Source organism: Scyliorhinus torazame, chromosome 2 (genome assembly GCF_047496885.1).
Source record: "Scyliorhinus torazame isolate Kashiwa2021f chromosome 2, sScyTor2.1, whole genome shotgun sequence".
Taxonomy (NCBI): Eukaryota; Metazoa; Chordata; class Chondrichthyes; order Carcharhiniformes; family Scyliorhinidae; genus Scyliorhinus; species Scyliorhinus torazame.
This window is the reverse complement of record NC_092708.1, coordinates 202563826-202578614: the sequence shown is the minus strand read 5'-3', so window position 1 is coordinate 202578614 and position 14789 is coordinate 202563826. Positions and strand designations below refer to the sequence as shown.

Sequence of the window (14789 nt, the reverse complement as noted above, 5' to 3'; positions counted from 1 at the left end):
ATCATGGGTCAAAGTGACAAGTCTCAGTTTGATCTCAAGGTCTGGAAAAATTCAGAAAACAGAGGAAGGAATTGCACCTGGTACCTTCTCATCACATTCTCATCCAGAAGGCTCAGTAACCATTAGAATTGAAATGTGGACACTGCGGAAGTCAATTGGTGCACAGCAAAGTCCTGTAAAGAGCGATCTAAACAACTACACTTCATCTGATTTTGGTGATGGGGGAATGTTGGCTTGGAGACCAGGAGCATTCCCCACCTTTCTTCAAACGCTGCAATGGTTTTTTTTTTTTTACATCCACCTGAAATGGGCTTTAGATTTACATTTAATCCAAAAAGAAACTACTGCGAACAATGCAGCGCTCCATCAGTACCAAATCAATCAGATACTGAAGTCCTGAAGTGGAACTTAACCAATTAAGTGAGCAAAGCTACAAAATAGGCTTACGTTCCGTTCAATGTGAAATGACAAATCCAAGGTCAATGTGTGCACTAATACTAATAACTAGATTAAAATGTTTTCATTTAAGTTTTAGCTCACCAGTTTTCTTCATCTTAGTTCAAAGAGAATGACTTATTCTGCGGTAGAGGTTACAGGTCTCAAGCTCTGGCTACTTCACATAAATAGCCCTTGTGGTAAACTGGTTTCACAGGTCGGCGCAACATCTTGGGCCGAAGGGCCTGTACCGCGCTGTAATGTTCTACGTTCTATGTAACGCTACAGCTTTAGTGATACGGTCAAGGTCACCGTGCTCTTCACCCAGCACCTGCACTTGGGCATTTTGCACTTTCCAGCAGTAAACATCCAGATCAGGGAGATGGGTAGAGTGTGGGCTCATGCCACGAGGAATGAAACATTCAAGAACAATATTAACTGCAAATGCTCCACCACTCCCGCTGAGATCCTATTTCCTTGTTAACATTCAGTTGTATAATCCCAGTTACGTTATCACACCTGCTTCATAATATATTGCTAAATTTCCAAATTCCCTTTAATTAAACCTGTTCTTCTGCATTATTTAGTATTCTGATTATACAACACATTTTTTTCACTGCTCTATTTGATTGACTTCAGTTTCTGCAATCTTGTAACCTCAAAACCAATTAATCATATTATTGCTTTGCAACAATTTGCAATACTCTCAGCTGCTTTTTTTATTTGAAGTCTGTTTCTATTCTAATTACAGTTTTGATTTGGGTTCCACAGATAACTTTGCTACCAATTTATATTTCTACTGTTTGTATCCCACACTCCCGCAAAACCTTTTTGTTTTTAAATTGTCATAATTTATCAGTCAGATCGCAATGGTACAAGCTTGGTGAAGGGAGGCAGTGCTGGTGAAAAATGGAGAGGGAGGAATCAACTTAACGTGTTGAGAGTCGAAATGGAAGTGAAGTTAATCTAAGCATGTAGTTGGGCAGCTGGAGTCCAACCAAGCCCGAGGAGGAGAAGGCACCTTAGTATCATTTCCAAATTTATGAAACCATGCAGAGGGTCTGCATATGAATGCAAGCAAATACTCAACAATCCATCAGCAATCTTACTTAGCGATAGATTTTGGAAACGTAATAAAATCCGCTTAATAAATATATTCAGACACAAGACATTCACAGTTTTTAATTCCTGCCGACTCCCTCATCTATTCAGCTACGTTCATGGGGGATGATTCATGAAATCTTAAAATACAAAGCATTGAGAGAAAGGATTTGCATTTATACCGTGTCTTTTGAAACCTTAAGACATCCCAAGTGTTTAAGCCCATAAGGTACTTTTGAAGTGTCATTAATGAAAACGTGGCAGCCAATTTGTATGCAGAAAAGTCTCACATAACAATGAGATACGTGACCGGTAGTGTTGGTTGGGAAATAAATATTAGCCTGCAACTTCTTCAAGTGGCAATCAGTGGTGGATTGCCACTCCGTGTGATTACTTCTGCTTGAAATGGAAAGCGCAGGTATTTCCTCACCCAAATGTAATGTTGGGGAGCCAGGAAGTTATGGCTCATTGATCACGATACCAAAGAATCCCCCCTGCTTTTCTTCAGGTATGCCATAAATGCTTGCACATACATCGGAGAGATCAAAAAGGGCCTCAGATTAATGCTTCATCTGAAAGAAAACACCTTCTACAGTGCAGCACTCCCCTAATATTGCATTAAGATGCGAGCCTGCATTATGTGCTCATGTCACTGTAGTAGGAATTGAACCCACAATCTTATGGCAAGGGTGCTGGTGCTGAACCAAAACTGACACCATTGTGATTAATGGTTCATTTCTTATATCCCAACTTTGAGAATAGTACTTAAATAGTATGGAAGCATGCCCAAGATCAAAAGAGCGCAAGTCAAGTTCTGCAAAACAGGAACACATTATCAGTTTGTCTTCTGCATTTGTTGAGTCGGCATCACAGACCAATATTCATATTTCGCCAACATTTATTTGGGTAGCACTAGCTAAACCAGACATTATCTGGTAGTCCTGATAATGAAAACTTTTAAATGGAAATAATCTAAAGATGGATCTTGGAGATTTCCAGTGATGGGGCTGTGACTACCTCCTTTGGCAGTTTGTTCCATTGTGGAATTGTCCTTGGGGAGAAAGATGGTTCTTATGCCGCCTTGGAAACAAATGGTCTTTGTAGTTTGTGTGGATGGCTACCTTGGGATAATTCATTGCCAGCGGTCACCCAAATACTTGTCTCTGTCAATTGGCACCAGTCCATTCCATAGCCTGAGTTTTTCAGATGGCGGGGGTCTGTAGCCACCTAAATTGGCCAACTCCCGATTTAAAATGGCGAACGGCAAAGGCTGATGGGAAAGTCAGCCAACACAGACAGAAACCAGCAGGTGCAGGTTTGCTGTGTATTTAACTCTGCAAAAGGCCAGACAACATCGATACCAGCGACCATCAGCATAACAATGCAGCAGCCACCTACATACTGATGAGCAATCCCCAGGAACAATAAGTAACATTTGGGACACACAAAGCAAAGCCAGACTCCCCGGCGCCAGCAGGAGCCAACACAAAGGAGGTGAATGAACATCTCAAGACCGCCCATCGATCAGGGAACCGCTCCAGTATTGGAAAAATCGAACCAAGCGATTGGGACAAAGGCCAATCACTTGGGACCAGGCACAGGGTCCGCCCCGAAAGGCGGGAAAGCCCCTGGGGAATATAAGAGTTAAGCCCCAAGTTCAAATCTCTCTCTCTTCGTCCTGCCCGGGTCACCCAGCAACACGAACCAACATTGACCATGACCGGTGCAGTGACCGCCGAAAGAAGTAAGTCTTAATTCAACGCTCGCTACGAGATAGGCGTTCCTAGCTACCAATCCGTATCAACTTCGAATCCCGCAGACTCAGAATACGAACGAAAGGTCATTTGTTCCCCTGACCTGGTGGGCCAGTCCGAAGTTAAGTATAGGCCTGTTAGTTGTAGAAGTAGCTTTGACGTAGAATTTGTGCATGAGTAGCGATTACTGTGTATAATAAATGTGCTTTGATTTGAATCTTACTAATCGGTGTATTGAATTATTGATCATTACTTGGACTTGAACCTCGTGGCGGTATCATAAAGATACCTGGCGACTCAAGAGCAAAGGTAATAAAACAGAGCAATTGAACCAACGGGGAAAGTTAGCAACAGGTCCCACTTCCCACCGACCGAAGAGTGCCCCGCAGTCATTTCATGCTCAAAAGAGGGTTAGGTAGCTGCAGAGTGGACATCTCTTTCTCAGTCTGGAGGAAATCAGCCTTGGAGAACTACCAGCCAATCTGATTGCCTAGCAATTCTCCAATCCCTGCAGCAGCAAGAACTGCAGTGGACAGAAGAGAGATTGCATGACGATGCCTGAGGTGAAGTCCATCCACCAAGGATGGACTGAGGTGAAGTCCATCCACCAAGTCCAAGGTACGTTCAAGGAGTCCCAGAGCAGAATTCCGGTGGCAGCTATGAGGGAGTGAGTCGCACATTTGGTATCTCCCGCTCTGGCCGGACCTTTGGACCTTTCCCCCTGCCTTTTTTGGGGTTGTGAGCGCTGGCTTTGAAGGCGAAGTCAATTTGGCACTGGAGCCACATATTGGTGTATGGAACGCAGAACCCCAAGGGATCGAAAAGGGAGAAATAAGAAGAAAAGCAAGGGTTGGGTGGAGGTTGCGGCAGAAGACAATATGGCTGATGTTCGGACCCCTGCTGTGGCGGCCCAACCATCAACGGAGGATTTGATGCAGGTCATCCAAGAGGGCTTTGCTAGGCAGAAACGGGACTGTCTTGATCCAATAAAGGAATTGATCGATCGGCTGGAGCGCAGGCTGGATGCCCAGGATCGGACGATTCAGAAGCTTGAGAAAGCGCTGACGGACCAGGAGGAGCACCAAATGGTGGATGAACTGGAGGTAGCGATGCTGAAGGATCAGCAAAAAAGGCTGCTGGAGAAGGTAGAAGACCTGGAGAATAGAGCTCACCGGCAGAACTTAAGAATTGTCGGTCTCCCGGAGGGGGCTGAGAGGGCTGATGCTGGCGCGTTTGTGGCGAGTATGTTTCAGAAGCTTCTGGGGGAGGGGGCTTTTCTCTGACCGTTGGAGGTGGACAGGGCATATTGAGCACTGTCGAGGAAGCCGCGGCCGGAGATCCCTCCAAGGGCAATGGTGGTCTGGTTCCACAGGTTCCTGGACAAGGAGTGTGTTCTCCAGTGGGCCAAACGTACGCGGAGCTGCAAATGGGACAACAGCATTTTGCATGTTTACCAGGATTTGAGCGTGGAGGTGGCCAGAAGGAGGGCAGTCTTCAACCAAGTTAAGGCGATCCTGTTCAAGAAGCGAGTGAAATTTGGACTGTTATACCCGGCGCGTCTTTGGGTTACGCATGAGGACCAGCACCATTATTTTGAGTTGTCCGAAGACGCGATGGACTTTGCCAAGAGGAAAGGGCTGGTGCTGAACTGAGAACTTTTTGTTTTAAGTTGTTACTTTTTGAGTGATGTTTATATGTTTCGATTGTCGTTTCTCTTCTGAATTTGAGTTTGGTTGAAGATGGGGGAAGCAAAAGTTATTCGGTTTCTGCAGGTTTTCGGTGTTTTGGTGGGTGTGGCTGGTGGGGCTTTTTACTTTGTATTACTTTGATGTGCACTATTGGGGGCGTTTTCTGTGTGTTTTTCTTTTTGGGTTGTCTCTTAAGTTAATTGGGTGATTGTTTGGGGTCAGTTTGATGAGGGAAGTGATTTTGATGGGCGGCTGGGGGGGGGGGGGGGGAAAAGAGTGAGGGAACAATAGGTGGGAGACTTGTTGGCACCACAGGCGAGGGCCACCAGGCTAGCTGGGTGAGCTAGTCTACGGAAGCACAGTGGGGATGGATGTGCATATGATTAATCTATGGCAGGGGTTAGGTTACAAAGTGTCGTTGCTGGAGGGGGTTGGGGGGAAGGGGGAGTTACTCTGCTGACGAGGGAGGGACTTAGGCTTTGGGACAGAGAGGAGATTGGGGGTGGGGGCTTCCAGGAGGTGGGCCGATGGAGGTGCAGTGCATGGGCTGGAGGTGGGTCCAGGAAAGGGGATGACTGATCGGCGGAGGGGGGGGGGGGGGGGCACGGTGCCCCCCAACTAGGCTGATCACCTGGAATTTTAGAGGGTTGAATGGGCCGGTCAAGAGGGCACGTGTGTTCGCTTATCTGAGGGCTCTGAAGGCGGACGTGGTAATGTTACAGGAGACACACCTGAAAGTGGCGGACCAAGTCAGGCTAAGTAAGGGTTGGGTCAGTCAGGTCTTTCATTCGAGGCTGGATACCAGACTAGAGGGGTTGCGATTTTGATCAACAAGCGGGTGCAATTTCAGGTGGGCAGTATAGTCTCGGACGGGGGGGGGGGGGGGGGGGGGGGGGGGGGGGGGGGCATGTTATGTCATGGTTAGCGGTAAGCTGGAGAGGAGGAATGTAGTCTTGGTTGATGTGCACGTGCCAAATTGGGATGATGGGGAATTTATAAAGAGGTTGCTGGGGAGATACCTGACCTGGACTCACACAAGCTGGTTATGGGAGGGGATTTTATTACAGTCATCAACCCCAGCCTGGACTGATCGTGTTCAAAAACAGGGAGTGTGCCAGCAATGGCGAAGGAACTGTTAGGATTCATGGAGCAGATGGGGGGGATCGGCCCATTGAGGTTTAGGCAGCCGATGGGGAAGGAGTTTTCTTTTTATTCGCATGTTCACAAGGTTTATTCCCGGATTGACTTTTTCATTTTGATAAGGGATTTACTGGTGGGGGTGGTGGTCACGGGGTATTCGGCCATCACTATTTCGGATCATGCCCCACACTGGGTGGAACTGCAGGTTAGTGAGGAGAGCTTCCTGCACCCGCAATGGAGATTGGATGTGGGGTTGTTGGCAGATAAGGCAGTGTGCGAGAGGCTGAGGAAGAGTATGCAGAACTACCTGCAGGTTAATAACACGGAGAAGTCTCAGCAGCGGTGGGATGGGAGGTGCTGAAGGCAGTGGTGAGAGGGGAGTGGATTTCGTTCCGGGCTCATAGGGACAGGACGGATAGGGCAGAAACGGACCGACTGGTTAAGGAGATCTTACAGATAGACAGGAGGTATGCAGTGACCCCTTGGGCGGAGCTCTTAAGGGAGCATCGGAAGCTGCAGGCTGTGTTCGGGGTGTTGTGCGCAGGTAAGGCAGTGGAGCAGCTTAGAAAGGTGAGGGGGGCGTTTTGGGGGGCGTTTTACGAGGGGGGGGAAGGCCAGTAGAATGCTTGCACAGCAGCTTAGGAAGAGGTAGGCGGCCAGGGAAATAGAGCGGGTGGTTGATGGGGATGGGAACTTGGCAGAGGAGTCGGCAGGGCTAAACAGGGCGTTCAGGGACTTTTACAGTAAGCTCTATTGCTTGGAACCCCCCACGGGGCCGGAGGGGATGAGACACTTTTTGGATGGACTGACCTTCCCCAGGGTGGGTAGGGAGCTGGTAGTTGGGCTGCGGGCCCCGGTTAGGGCCGAATAAATAGTTGAGGACTTGAAGGCAATGCAGTCGGGTAAAGCCTCGGGACCGGACGGGTACCCGTGGAATATTATAAAATGTTCTCGGGGATTTTGGGCCGTTGCTGGTCAAGGTTTTCACTGAGGCAAGGGACAGAGGGGTGCTGCCCCGACAATGTCACAGGCCACTATTTTGTTGAGATGAAGCGGGACAACAAACCGGAGCTATGAGGGTCATATCGGCCGATCGATTAGGACGCCAAGTTGATGGCCAAAATTTGGGCCTCCAGGATTGAAGATTGTGTGCCGGATGTGATTATGGAGGATCAAAGGCAGTTGTCAAGGGCAGGCAGTTGGTGGCCAATATAAGAAGGCTGCTCAACGTGATCATGATGCCCCCGGAGAGTAGGGAGGTTGAGGTATTTGTGGCAATGGATGCAGAAAAGGCATTCAATCGGGTGGAGTGGGACTATCTATGGGAGATGCTGGGACGATTTGGGTTCTGTCGGGGCTTTATCGACTGGGTCAGGCTGTTGTACCAGGCCCCGGAGGCTAGTGTAAGGACGAATAGGACGACCTTGGACTATTTTAGTCTGTACCGGGGGACGAGACAGGGGTGCACCCTCTCCCCATTGCTGTTTGCGTTAGCTATAGAGCCGCTGGCAATTGCTCGGAGAGCTTCAAGGGGCTGGAAGGAGCTAGTTCAGTGAGGGGTAGAACATAGGGTCTTGCTGTATGCGGACGACCTGCTCTTATACGTATCAGGTCCAGGGGCAGGGATGGGCAAAATTATGGCGATTTGGGGGGAATTTGGCCGGTGTTCGGGGTATAAACTGAATATGACAAAAAGGGAGATGTTTGTAGTCAAGGCGAGGGGTCAGGAGGGTCGGCTGAGGGAGCTGCCATTTAGGTTAGTAGGGGACAGTTTCAGGTACTTAGGGATAAAAGTGGCGCGCGACTGGGGCCAGTTACACAAGTTGAACTTGTCCCGGTTGGTTGAACAGATGAGAGGCGAGTTTCGGAGATGGGATGCGCTCCCGCTGTCGTTAGCTGGGAGAGTGCAGACATTCAAAATGATGGTCCTACCGAGAGTTTTATTCATATTTCAGTGTCTCCCAATTTTCATCCCGCGGTCCATTTTTAAGAGGGTTAACAAAATCATCCTGGGCTTTGGGTGGGCGGGTAAGTCCCCGCGAGTGAAGAAGGTGATGCTCGAGCGGAATCGGGGGGGAAGGGGGGCTTGCGTTACCGAATTATTACTGGGCGGCCAACATCGGCATGATAAGGAAGTGGGTGGTGGGGGCGGGGTCGGTTTGGGGGCGGATGGAGGCAGCTTCATGTAGGGACACCAGTCTGGGGGCATTGATAACGGCACCTCTGCCATTCCCGCCGGCGAGGTACTCCACCAGCCCTGTAGTGGTGGCAGCCCTGAGAATCTGGGTCAGTGGAGGAGGTACGCTGGAGCAGTGGGAGCATCGGTCTGGTTCCCAATATGTGACAATCACCGGTTTTCCCCGGGGAGCTTGGATGGGGAGTTCCGAGTATGGCGAAGGGCGGGAATTGAGAGGATGGGGGAACCTGTTTTTAGAGGGGAGCTTCCCGAGCTTGAGGCCGCTGGAGGGGAAGTTTGGGTTGGCAAGGGGGAACAAATTTAGATATTTACAGGTGCGGGACTTTCTGCGCAGGCAGGTGACCAACTTCCCACTCCTGCCACTAAGGGGGATCCAGGATAGGGTAGTGTCTAGGGGATGGGTGGGAGAGGGGAGCATCTCGGACATCTACAAAGAACTCATGGGGGCGGAGGAGACGCAGACAGAGGAGCTGAAGTGTAAGTGGGAGAAGGAGCTTCGTGGTGAGATGGAGATTGGCTTATGGGCGGACGCGTTGAGTAGGGTCAACGCGACCGCAACATGCGCCAGGCTCAGCTTGATCCAATTCAAGGTGGTCCACCGGGCCCACATGACAGTGGCCCGGATGAGGAGATTCTTTGGGGTGGAGGACAGGTATGTAAAATGTGCAGGAGGGCCTGCGAACCATGTCCACATGTTCTGGGCGTGTCCAAAACTTAGGGGATATTGGCAGGGGTTTGCAGACGTCATGTCCAGAGTATTGAAAACAAGGGTTGCAACGAGTCCAGAGGTGGCGATTTTTGGGGTGTTGGAAGACCCGGGGATCCTAGAGGAGAAAGAGGCAGATGTTCTGGCCTTTACTTCCCTGGTAACCCAGAGATGGATACTGCTAACTTGGAGGGGCTCAAAGCCCCCAAAGTCGGAGACCTGGCTAACTGACATGGCAAGCTTTCTCGGCCTAGAGACGATTAAGTTCGCCTTGAGAGGGTCACGGTTAGGGTTCGCCTGGAGGTGGCAACCATTCACCGACTTCTTCGCGGAGAATTAATCGTCAGCGGGGGGGGGCGACTTCTTCGCGGAGAATTAATCGTCAGCGGGGGGGGGAATGGGAGTCGGTGACTGCATTATGTTTATTTTTCTTTGTACATTGTTTTTATACTGTTGCTGTTTGTAATGCCAAAAATACCTCATTAAAATTGTTTATTTAAAAAAAAGGAGTCCCAGAGCAGAGAGGGTACAGAAGGCTTTTGCGCACGGTACTTCAGAAGTGGGCTTCTGATGGAGGCACCCCTTACCCCTCCTTACCGCCAGAGACCCAAGTCGGTTGATTTTTAGGCTTTCCCCACGCAAGGCCAATTGTCACACCACCCTACAAAATGAGGCTAGGTGGGAAACAACCCTCGAGTGGCCAATAATTGGCCATTTAGAAGGCTCAACTGGGGCAAGGGCCAGTTTCCCGCCTGAGGCTGTACACTAGGGTGAGCAAAAATCACTGCACGAGTTGGAGCAGGCGAAGAACTGGAGGGAATATCTTCCCTTCAATTTAGCACCACCACACCCTACTCCCCCAAAAAAACACCAGTAGGGGTGCATTAAATTCTGGCCCATATTTTATAGAACATAGTCAGTCTACTTTCCTCCCTCCTTTACTGTAGTGATTCGCTTTACGAATCTTTTATCATTGATGTGACACTGGTGTATATCCCAAACGGAGTCATCTGTAGTTCATTGCAATCTATCATAGAATTTACAGTGCAGAAGGAGGCCATTCGGCCCATCGAGTCTGCACCGGCTCTTGGAAAGAGCACCCTACCCAAGGTCAACACCGGCACCCTATCCCCATAACCCAGTAACCCCACCCAACACTAAGGGCAATTTTGGACACTAAGGGCAATTTATCATGGCCAATCCACCTAACCTGCACATCTTTGGACTGTGGGAGGAAACCGGAGCACCCGGAGGAAACCCGCGCACACACGGGGAGGATGTGCAGACTCCGCACAGACAGTGACCCAAGCTGGAATCGAACCTGGGACCCTGGAGCTGTGAAGCAATTGTGCTATCCACAAGGCTACCGTGCTGCCCCGGATATATCTCTGGATATAAGATATATTTATTGATATATCTTTCGCAAAGAGGGATCGCACACACAACTTGCAAACTCCTGAACTGGACTGACAAATATTTGACACGGTGTAACTCTTGATATTTTTGCTGCAAGGCCAAAGATTTCTCCTCAGAAATCCAAGAAACCTGTGTTTGCTTCGGATGTTATCTGCTGAATCCCTATTGAAGAGGATTGTGTTTATGATGAATCCCCAGGTATGCTTGTGTATCTACGTGTTGGTGAATTTGATTACATATCTCAAAGGTACATGTTGTTGTTTTTTTGATTCATCATCACTAGATCATTGTGCTATAAATTACTTTTGCAAAATATACCAAGCACATTGGAAAAGTGAGCATGGTCATAGAGTCGGATTTGAATAGTTCGACTGGTTGGGGTCGGATTATTTGCTGATTATTCACTGCTTGTTTTTTTGTTACACACTGTTTGATCATCGGTCTCATTTTCCATCAAAATACTCATCACAGTGAAGACCATAGTGTTCTCATCCTACCCGATCACCCACTGTTTTAACTGATTTCAATACAGCGTAGTGGTGGGAATGTAAATTTTCATACTTTCACCCCTTATACAGTAGAACAATAATCTAGAGACGCTTTTTTACATTGGGATTACTGGTGTGCAAATGTAGGAGCGGCCCTGTCACTTACAACATATATGTAGCACTTTTAGCATAATAAAACGTCCCAATGAGTTGGGTCTCATGAAGCTCGCAGAAAGCTCCAAGTAAAAGCGGAATTATATTCAGCTGTCACAAAGGGAACAATGAAAAACCAGCATAAAAGCCGCTTTAAATTATTGCCTGAAGATAGCATTTTCAGCTAAATAACCAGCATGGCTGGTTAAGTAAAATTGGCTGTCCCAAAAGCGATTAGAGGTGACAAATTCAGTGCATTGCATAAACTTATATTTGGCTTTCGTAGAATTTGTACCCACCTTATGGACATCCATATACTAAATAAGCTTAATGACAACATGGTCCTCTTCGCCTACAATTATTCATTCGATCTTCACTCCCAGTTATAAACATTTGTTCATCTATCATTATTTTAAAGCAGCTAGTCAACATAGTGGGGAGTACTTTTGTTCTGGGTTTACCCTCCACAATTGCTGCTCCAGAGGAGACTTTCTTTTAAGCTTTAATCTGTAGTTTCACTTGACACTTGCCAATTTCATGCTCATATCTGATGATGATGTGTTCACAGTTTAAAGTTTAATAACCACTTTAAACCGACACCATTCCAGTCTTTCAGCTCGATGTTAGTTCTTTCTCGCCTCCTGTCTGTGAGTGCTCACTCAATCCCATTAGCCTATCAATATAGCTTACCACTCGAGTCCGAGAATCACCCCCATCATTTTCTCTGAACCACCTCCATCACATTAACATCTTTTTGAAACAAAGGCCCTTGAGTAGCAATATTCCCGATCAATGAATTATAAAGGTTTTCTCTCGTGTTCAGTCTCCACGATCCTTGCCAAAATAAGCACAGTGCATCAACGAGGCCGAATGTTCAAACGCCTCAGACAAGTGGCCATTCTTCATTACAGAAGCCAGTCAATCTTATAATGCACTACAGTTAAGCCTGATGCTTCGCCACCCATCTCGAGCACACATCTCAGTGAGGGTCACTGCAGTAGGGCTGCCAATTCTGGATGGATACATTCCTAGACGTTTATGGTGTCATGGCTTTTCAATCTGCCCAATATTTTTCTAATTAATAAACAAAATTATTCAATTTGTGTACAGTGGTTCCCGAAAGATTTTATCTTCAATTCCTCGAGGTTCCAGGATAATCCTGCAGGGTTGGCAACCCCAAGTGGGACAGCGGCAAGGGATAGGAACCCCAGCTGACATTGTTCCTCTACCCTAGCCCAGAAGTATGGAGTCCAAATTTAAAGGCTTTAGCTTGGGAGGCAGAAAAAGATTAAAATTACTTGCCACCTGGGTTTATAGACAGCATAATTAAATGTTTGCAAAAACAGAAACAAGACAATAACAAAATGAGCCTTTACCTTATCTTTATCTTCCACGACATCAATCAGTACATCATCTGGATCCAGTATTCCTCCATCCATATATTCTAAATGGTGAATCTTCATTGAATATCCAGCATCCTGTACAATGGAAGAGAGAAGGAAAGTATATTTTGATTGCATCTTTCAAAAATGAAAAATGTGTAGTGCCAATCAGATGTATGTCATTGTTACTTCATTGTTGCTACGTAGAATTCCTGGAACCTTCTACCCAACAGCAGTCAGGGTGTCACCTTCCACACGTGGACTGCAGATCAAGGGGGAGGCTCACTATGCCACCTTCTCAAGGATATCTAGGGATTGGCAATAAAAGCCGGCCTTGCAAGTGATACCCGTACCCTGAAAATGAACTAAAAGAAAAGAAAATTGAGGATTTATTTTGTGATTTAAGTGACAGTACTGTAGGACATTTGACAACTTCTGTACATAAATTCAAAAGAGACAGGCTACCAACACATTTTCCGCAGGAGCAGTTTGCATAAACCTTTTTTCTTGTGCTTACGAAACGTAATTAATTCCACTCTTCTGCGTTCGAAATGATAAAGTGGAAGGAGCCTTCGTTATGCCGGATCGCATGGTAATGAATCTTTATGGCTGACTCCTCAAAGAAACATTAAAATCATTACAACCATTGAAGATCGATGTATATGAATGTTAAGACTTTTATGATTGCATTTTAGGTATCACACAAGCAATTTTGTGTCATTTATGAAAAAAGCATTTATGAAACAAAGGAAAACCCTTATTTTCAACATCAAGATGATCTACCCTGCAGCAGAAAACACCATCTGATTGACTTCAAGACTCATACTTAGAGAAAAAGAAAATAAATCACTAATTTTTAATCATCTTAAATCTTCGGAAGATCAACTCGCCTCCAACCTGACCTCAGCAGTTACACTTTATGACCTTAAAGTGACACACTTGTAAAGAAGGAATGATAAAACTTGTCAATTTTGTCTGTCAAATAAAAATACAAAATTAACTCCTCGAGTTGCTTCAGAGGATTTTTTTGTATTTCTATTAAACTCGCATATTGATTCATTGATTCCTGTCAGCATCCAATTCCATGGCTTCTAACCACCATCCGCCCCTTTCCCCCTACCATGGTATCAGCAACTGCTCCATGGGAATGCTCGAGAACCTACAAACTTCTCACTCAGTGGAAAGTACCATTCCAGAGGCTTCAACACTAAAGAACGCCGAGTCTATCACAGATTTGTTGCGGCACAGAAGGAGCCCATTTGGCCCATTTTATCTGCACCAGCTCGCCAAACGAGCATTATGACCTAATGCCATTCCCCTGCCTTTTCCCAAACCTCTGTACATTGTTTCTATCCAAGTAATCATCCAATGCCTTCTTTAATGCCTTGATGCGGTACAGTGGGAACAATTGTTAGCACTGCGGCTTCACAGCGCCAGAGCCAGACAGGTGACTGTCTGTGTGGAGTTTGCCCGTTCTCCCAGTGCGTGCGTGGGTGGGTTTTCTCCGGGTGCTCCGGATTCCTCCTAGTCCAAAGATGTATAGGTTAGGTGGGGTAACGGGGATAGGGCAGGGCAGTGGATCTTGGTTAGGGTGCTCTTTTCGAGGGTCGGTGCAGATTCGATGGGCCGAATGGCCTAGTTCTGCACTGTAGAGATTCTATGATTAAACCTGCCTCCACCACACTTCCAGGAAATACAGTCACACCTGTGAATTTCTTTGGGTGCTTGCTGCACAAAAACACACCACTGGAAAAAGGCTGCAAAGACTTGTTCCTCTGCTGTTGGGGGCAGTGTAAGTCACCATTGTAATGTAGGAAATACTGCAAAGGAATCTTTTATTTCCACCCGAGAGCACAAACTGGTCTCGGTTAAAAGTCTCAACTGATACATGACACCTCCAACAGCACAGCTCAGATTTGATAGAGATGTCCAAAATCATGAGACGGTTGGACAGAGCAGATAGGGAAACACTGTTCCCACTCGTAAAAGGATCAAGAATGAGAGGACACAGATTCAAAGTGATTTGCAAAAGAAGCAAATATGATGTGAGGAAAAACATTTTCAAACAGCTCATGGTTCAGGTCTGGGATGCACTGGCTCGAAGTGCGGTGGAGGTAGGTTCTGTCGAGGCATTCAAGAGGGTATTAGATGATTATTTGAATAGAAACAATATGCAGGGGTACGGGGAAAAGTCAGGGTTATGGCACTAAGTCATAATGCTCGTTCGAGCAAGCCAGTGAAGACATGATGGTCCGAATGGCCTCCTTCCGTGCCATAACAATTGTGATTCCCTCAGCACTCTTCAGTGCTGAAGCCGCTGGAGTGGTAA

The 14789-nt window shown here is 47.0% G+C and overlaps 1 protein-coding gene across 2 annotated transcripts in view; it reads right to left on the bottom strand.

Annotated features, from left to right (window-relative positions):
* pard3bb (par-3 family cell polarity regulator beta b) overlaps nt 1-14789 on the bottom strand; it is a 1556033-nt gene that overhangs the window by 1400829 nt on the left and 140415 nt on the right. For both annotated transcript variants that reach the window (XM_072482810.1, XM_072482818.1), the window contains exon 2: nt 12455-12556. In XM_072482810.1, coding sequence (XP_072338911.1) covers nt 12455-12556 — 102 coding nt within the window. The remainder of the gene's footprint in view (nt 1-12454; nt 12557-14789) is intronic.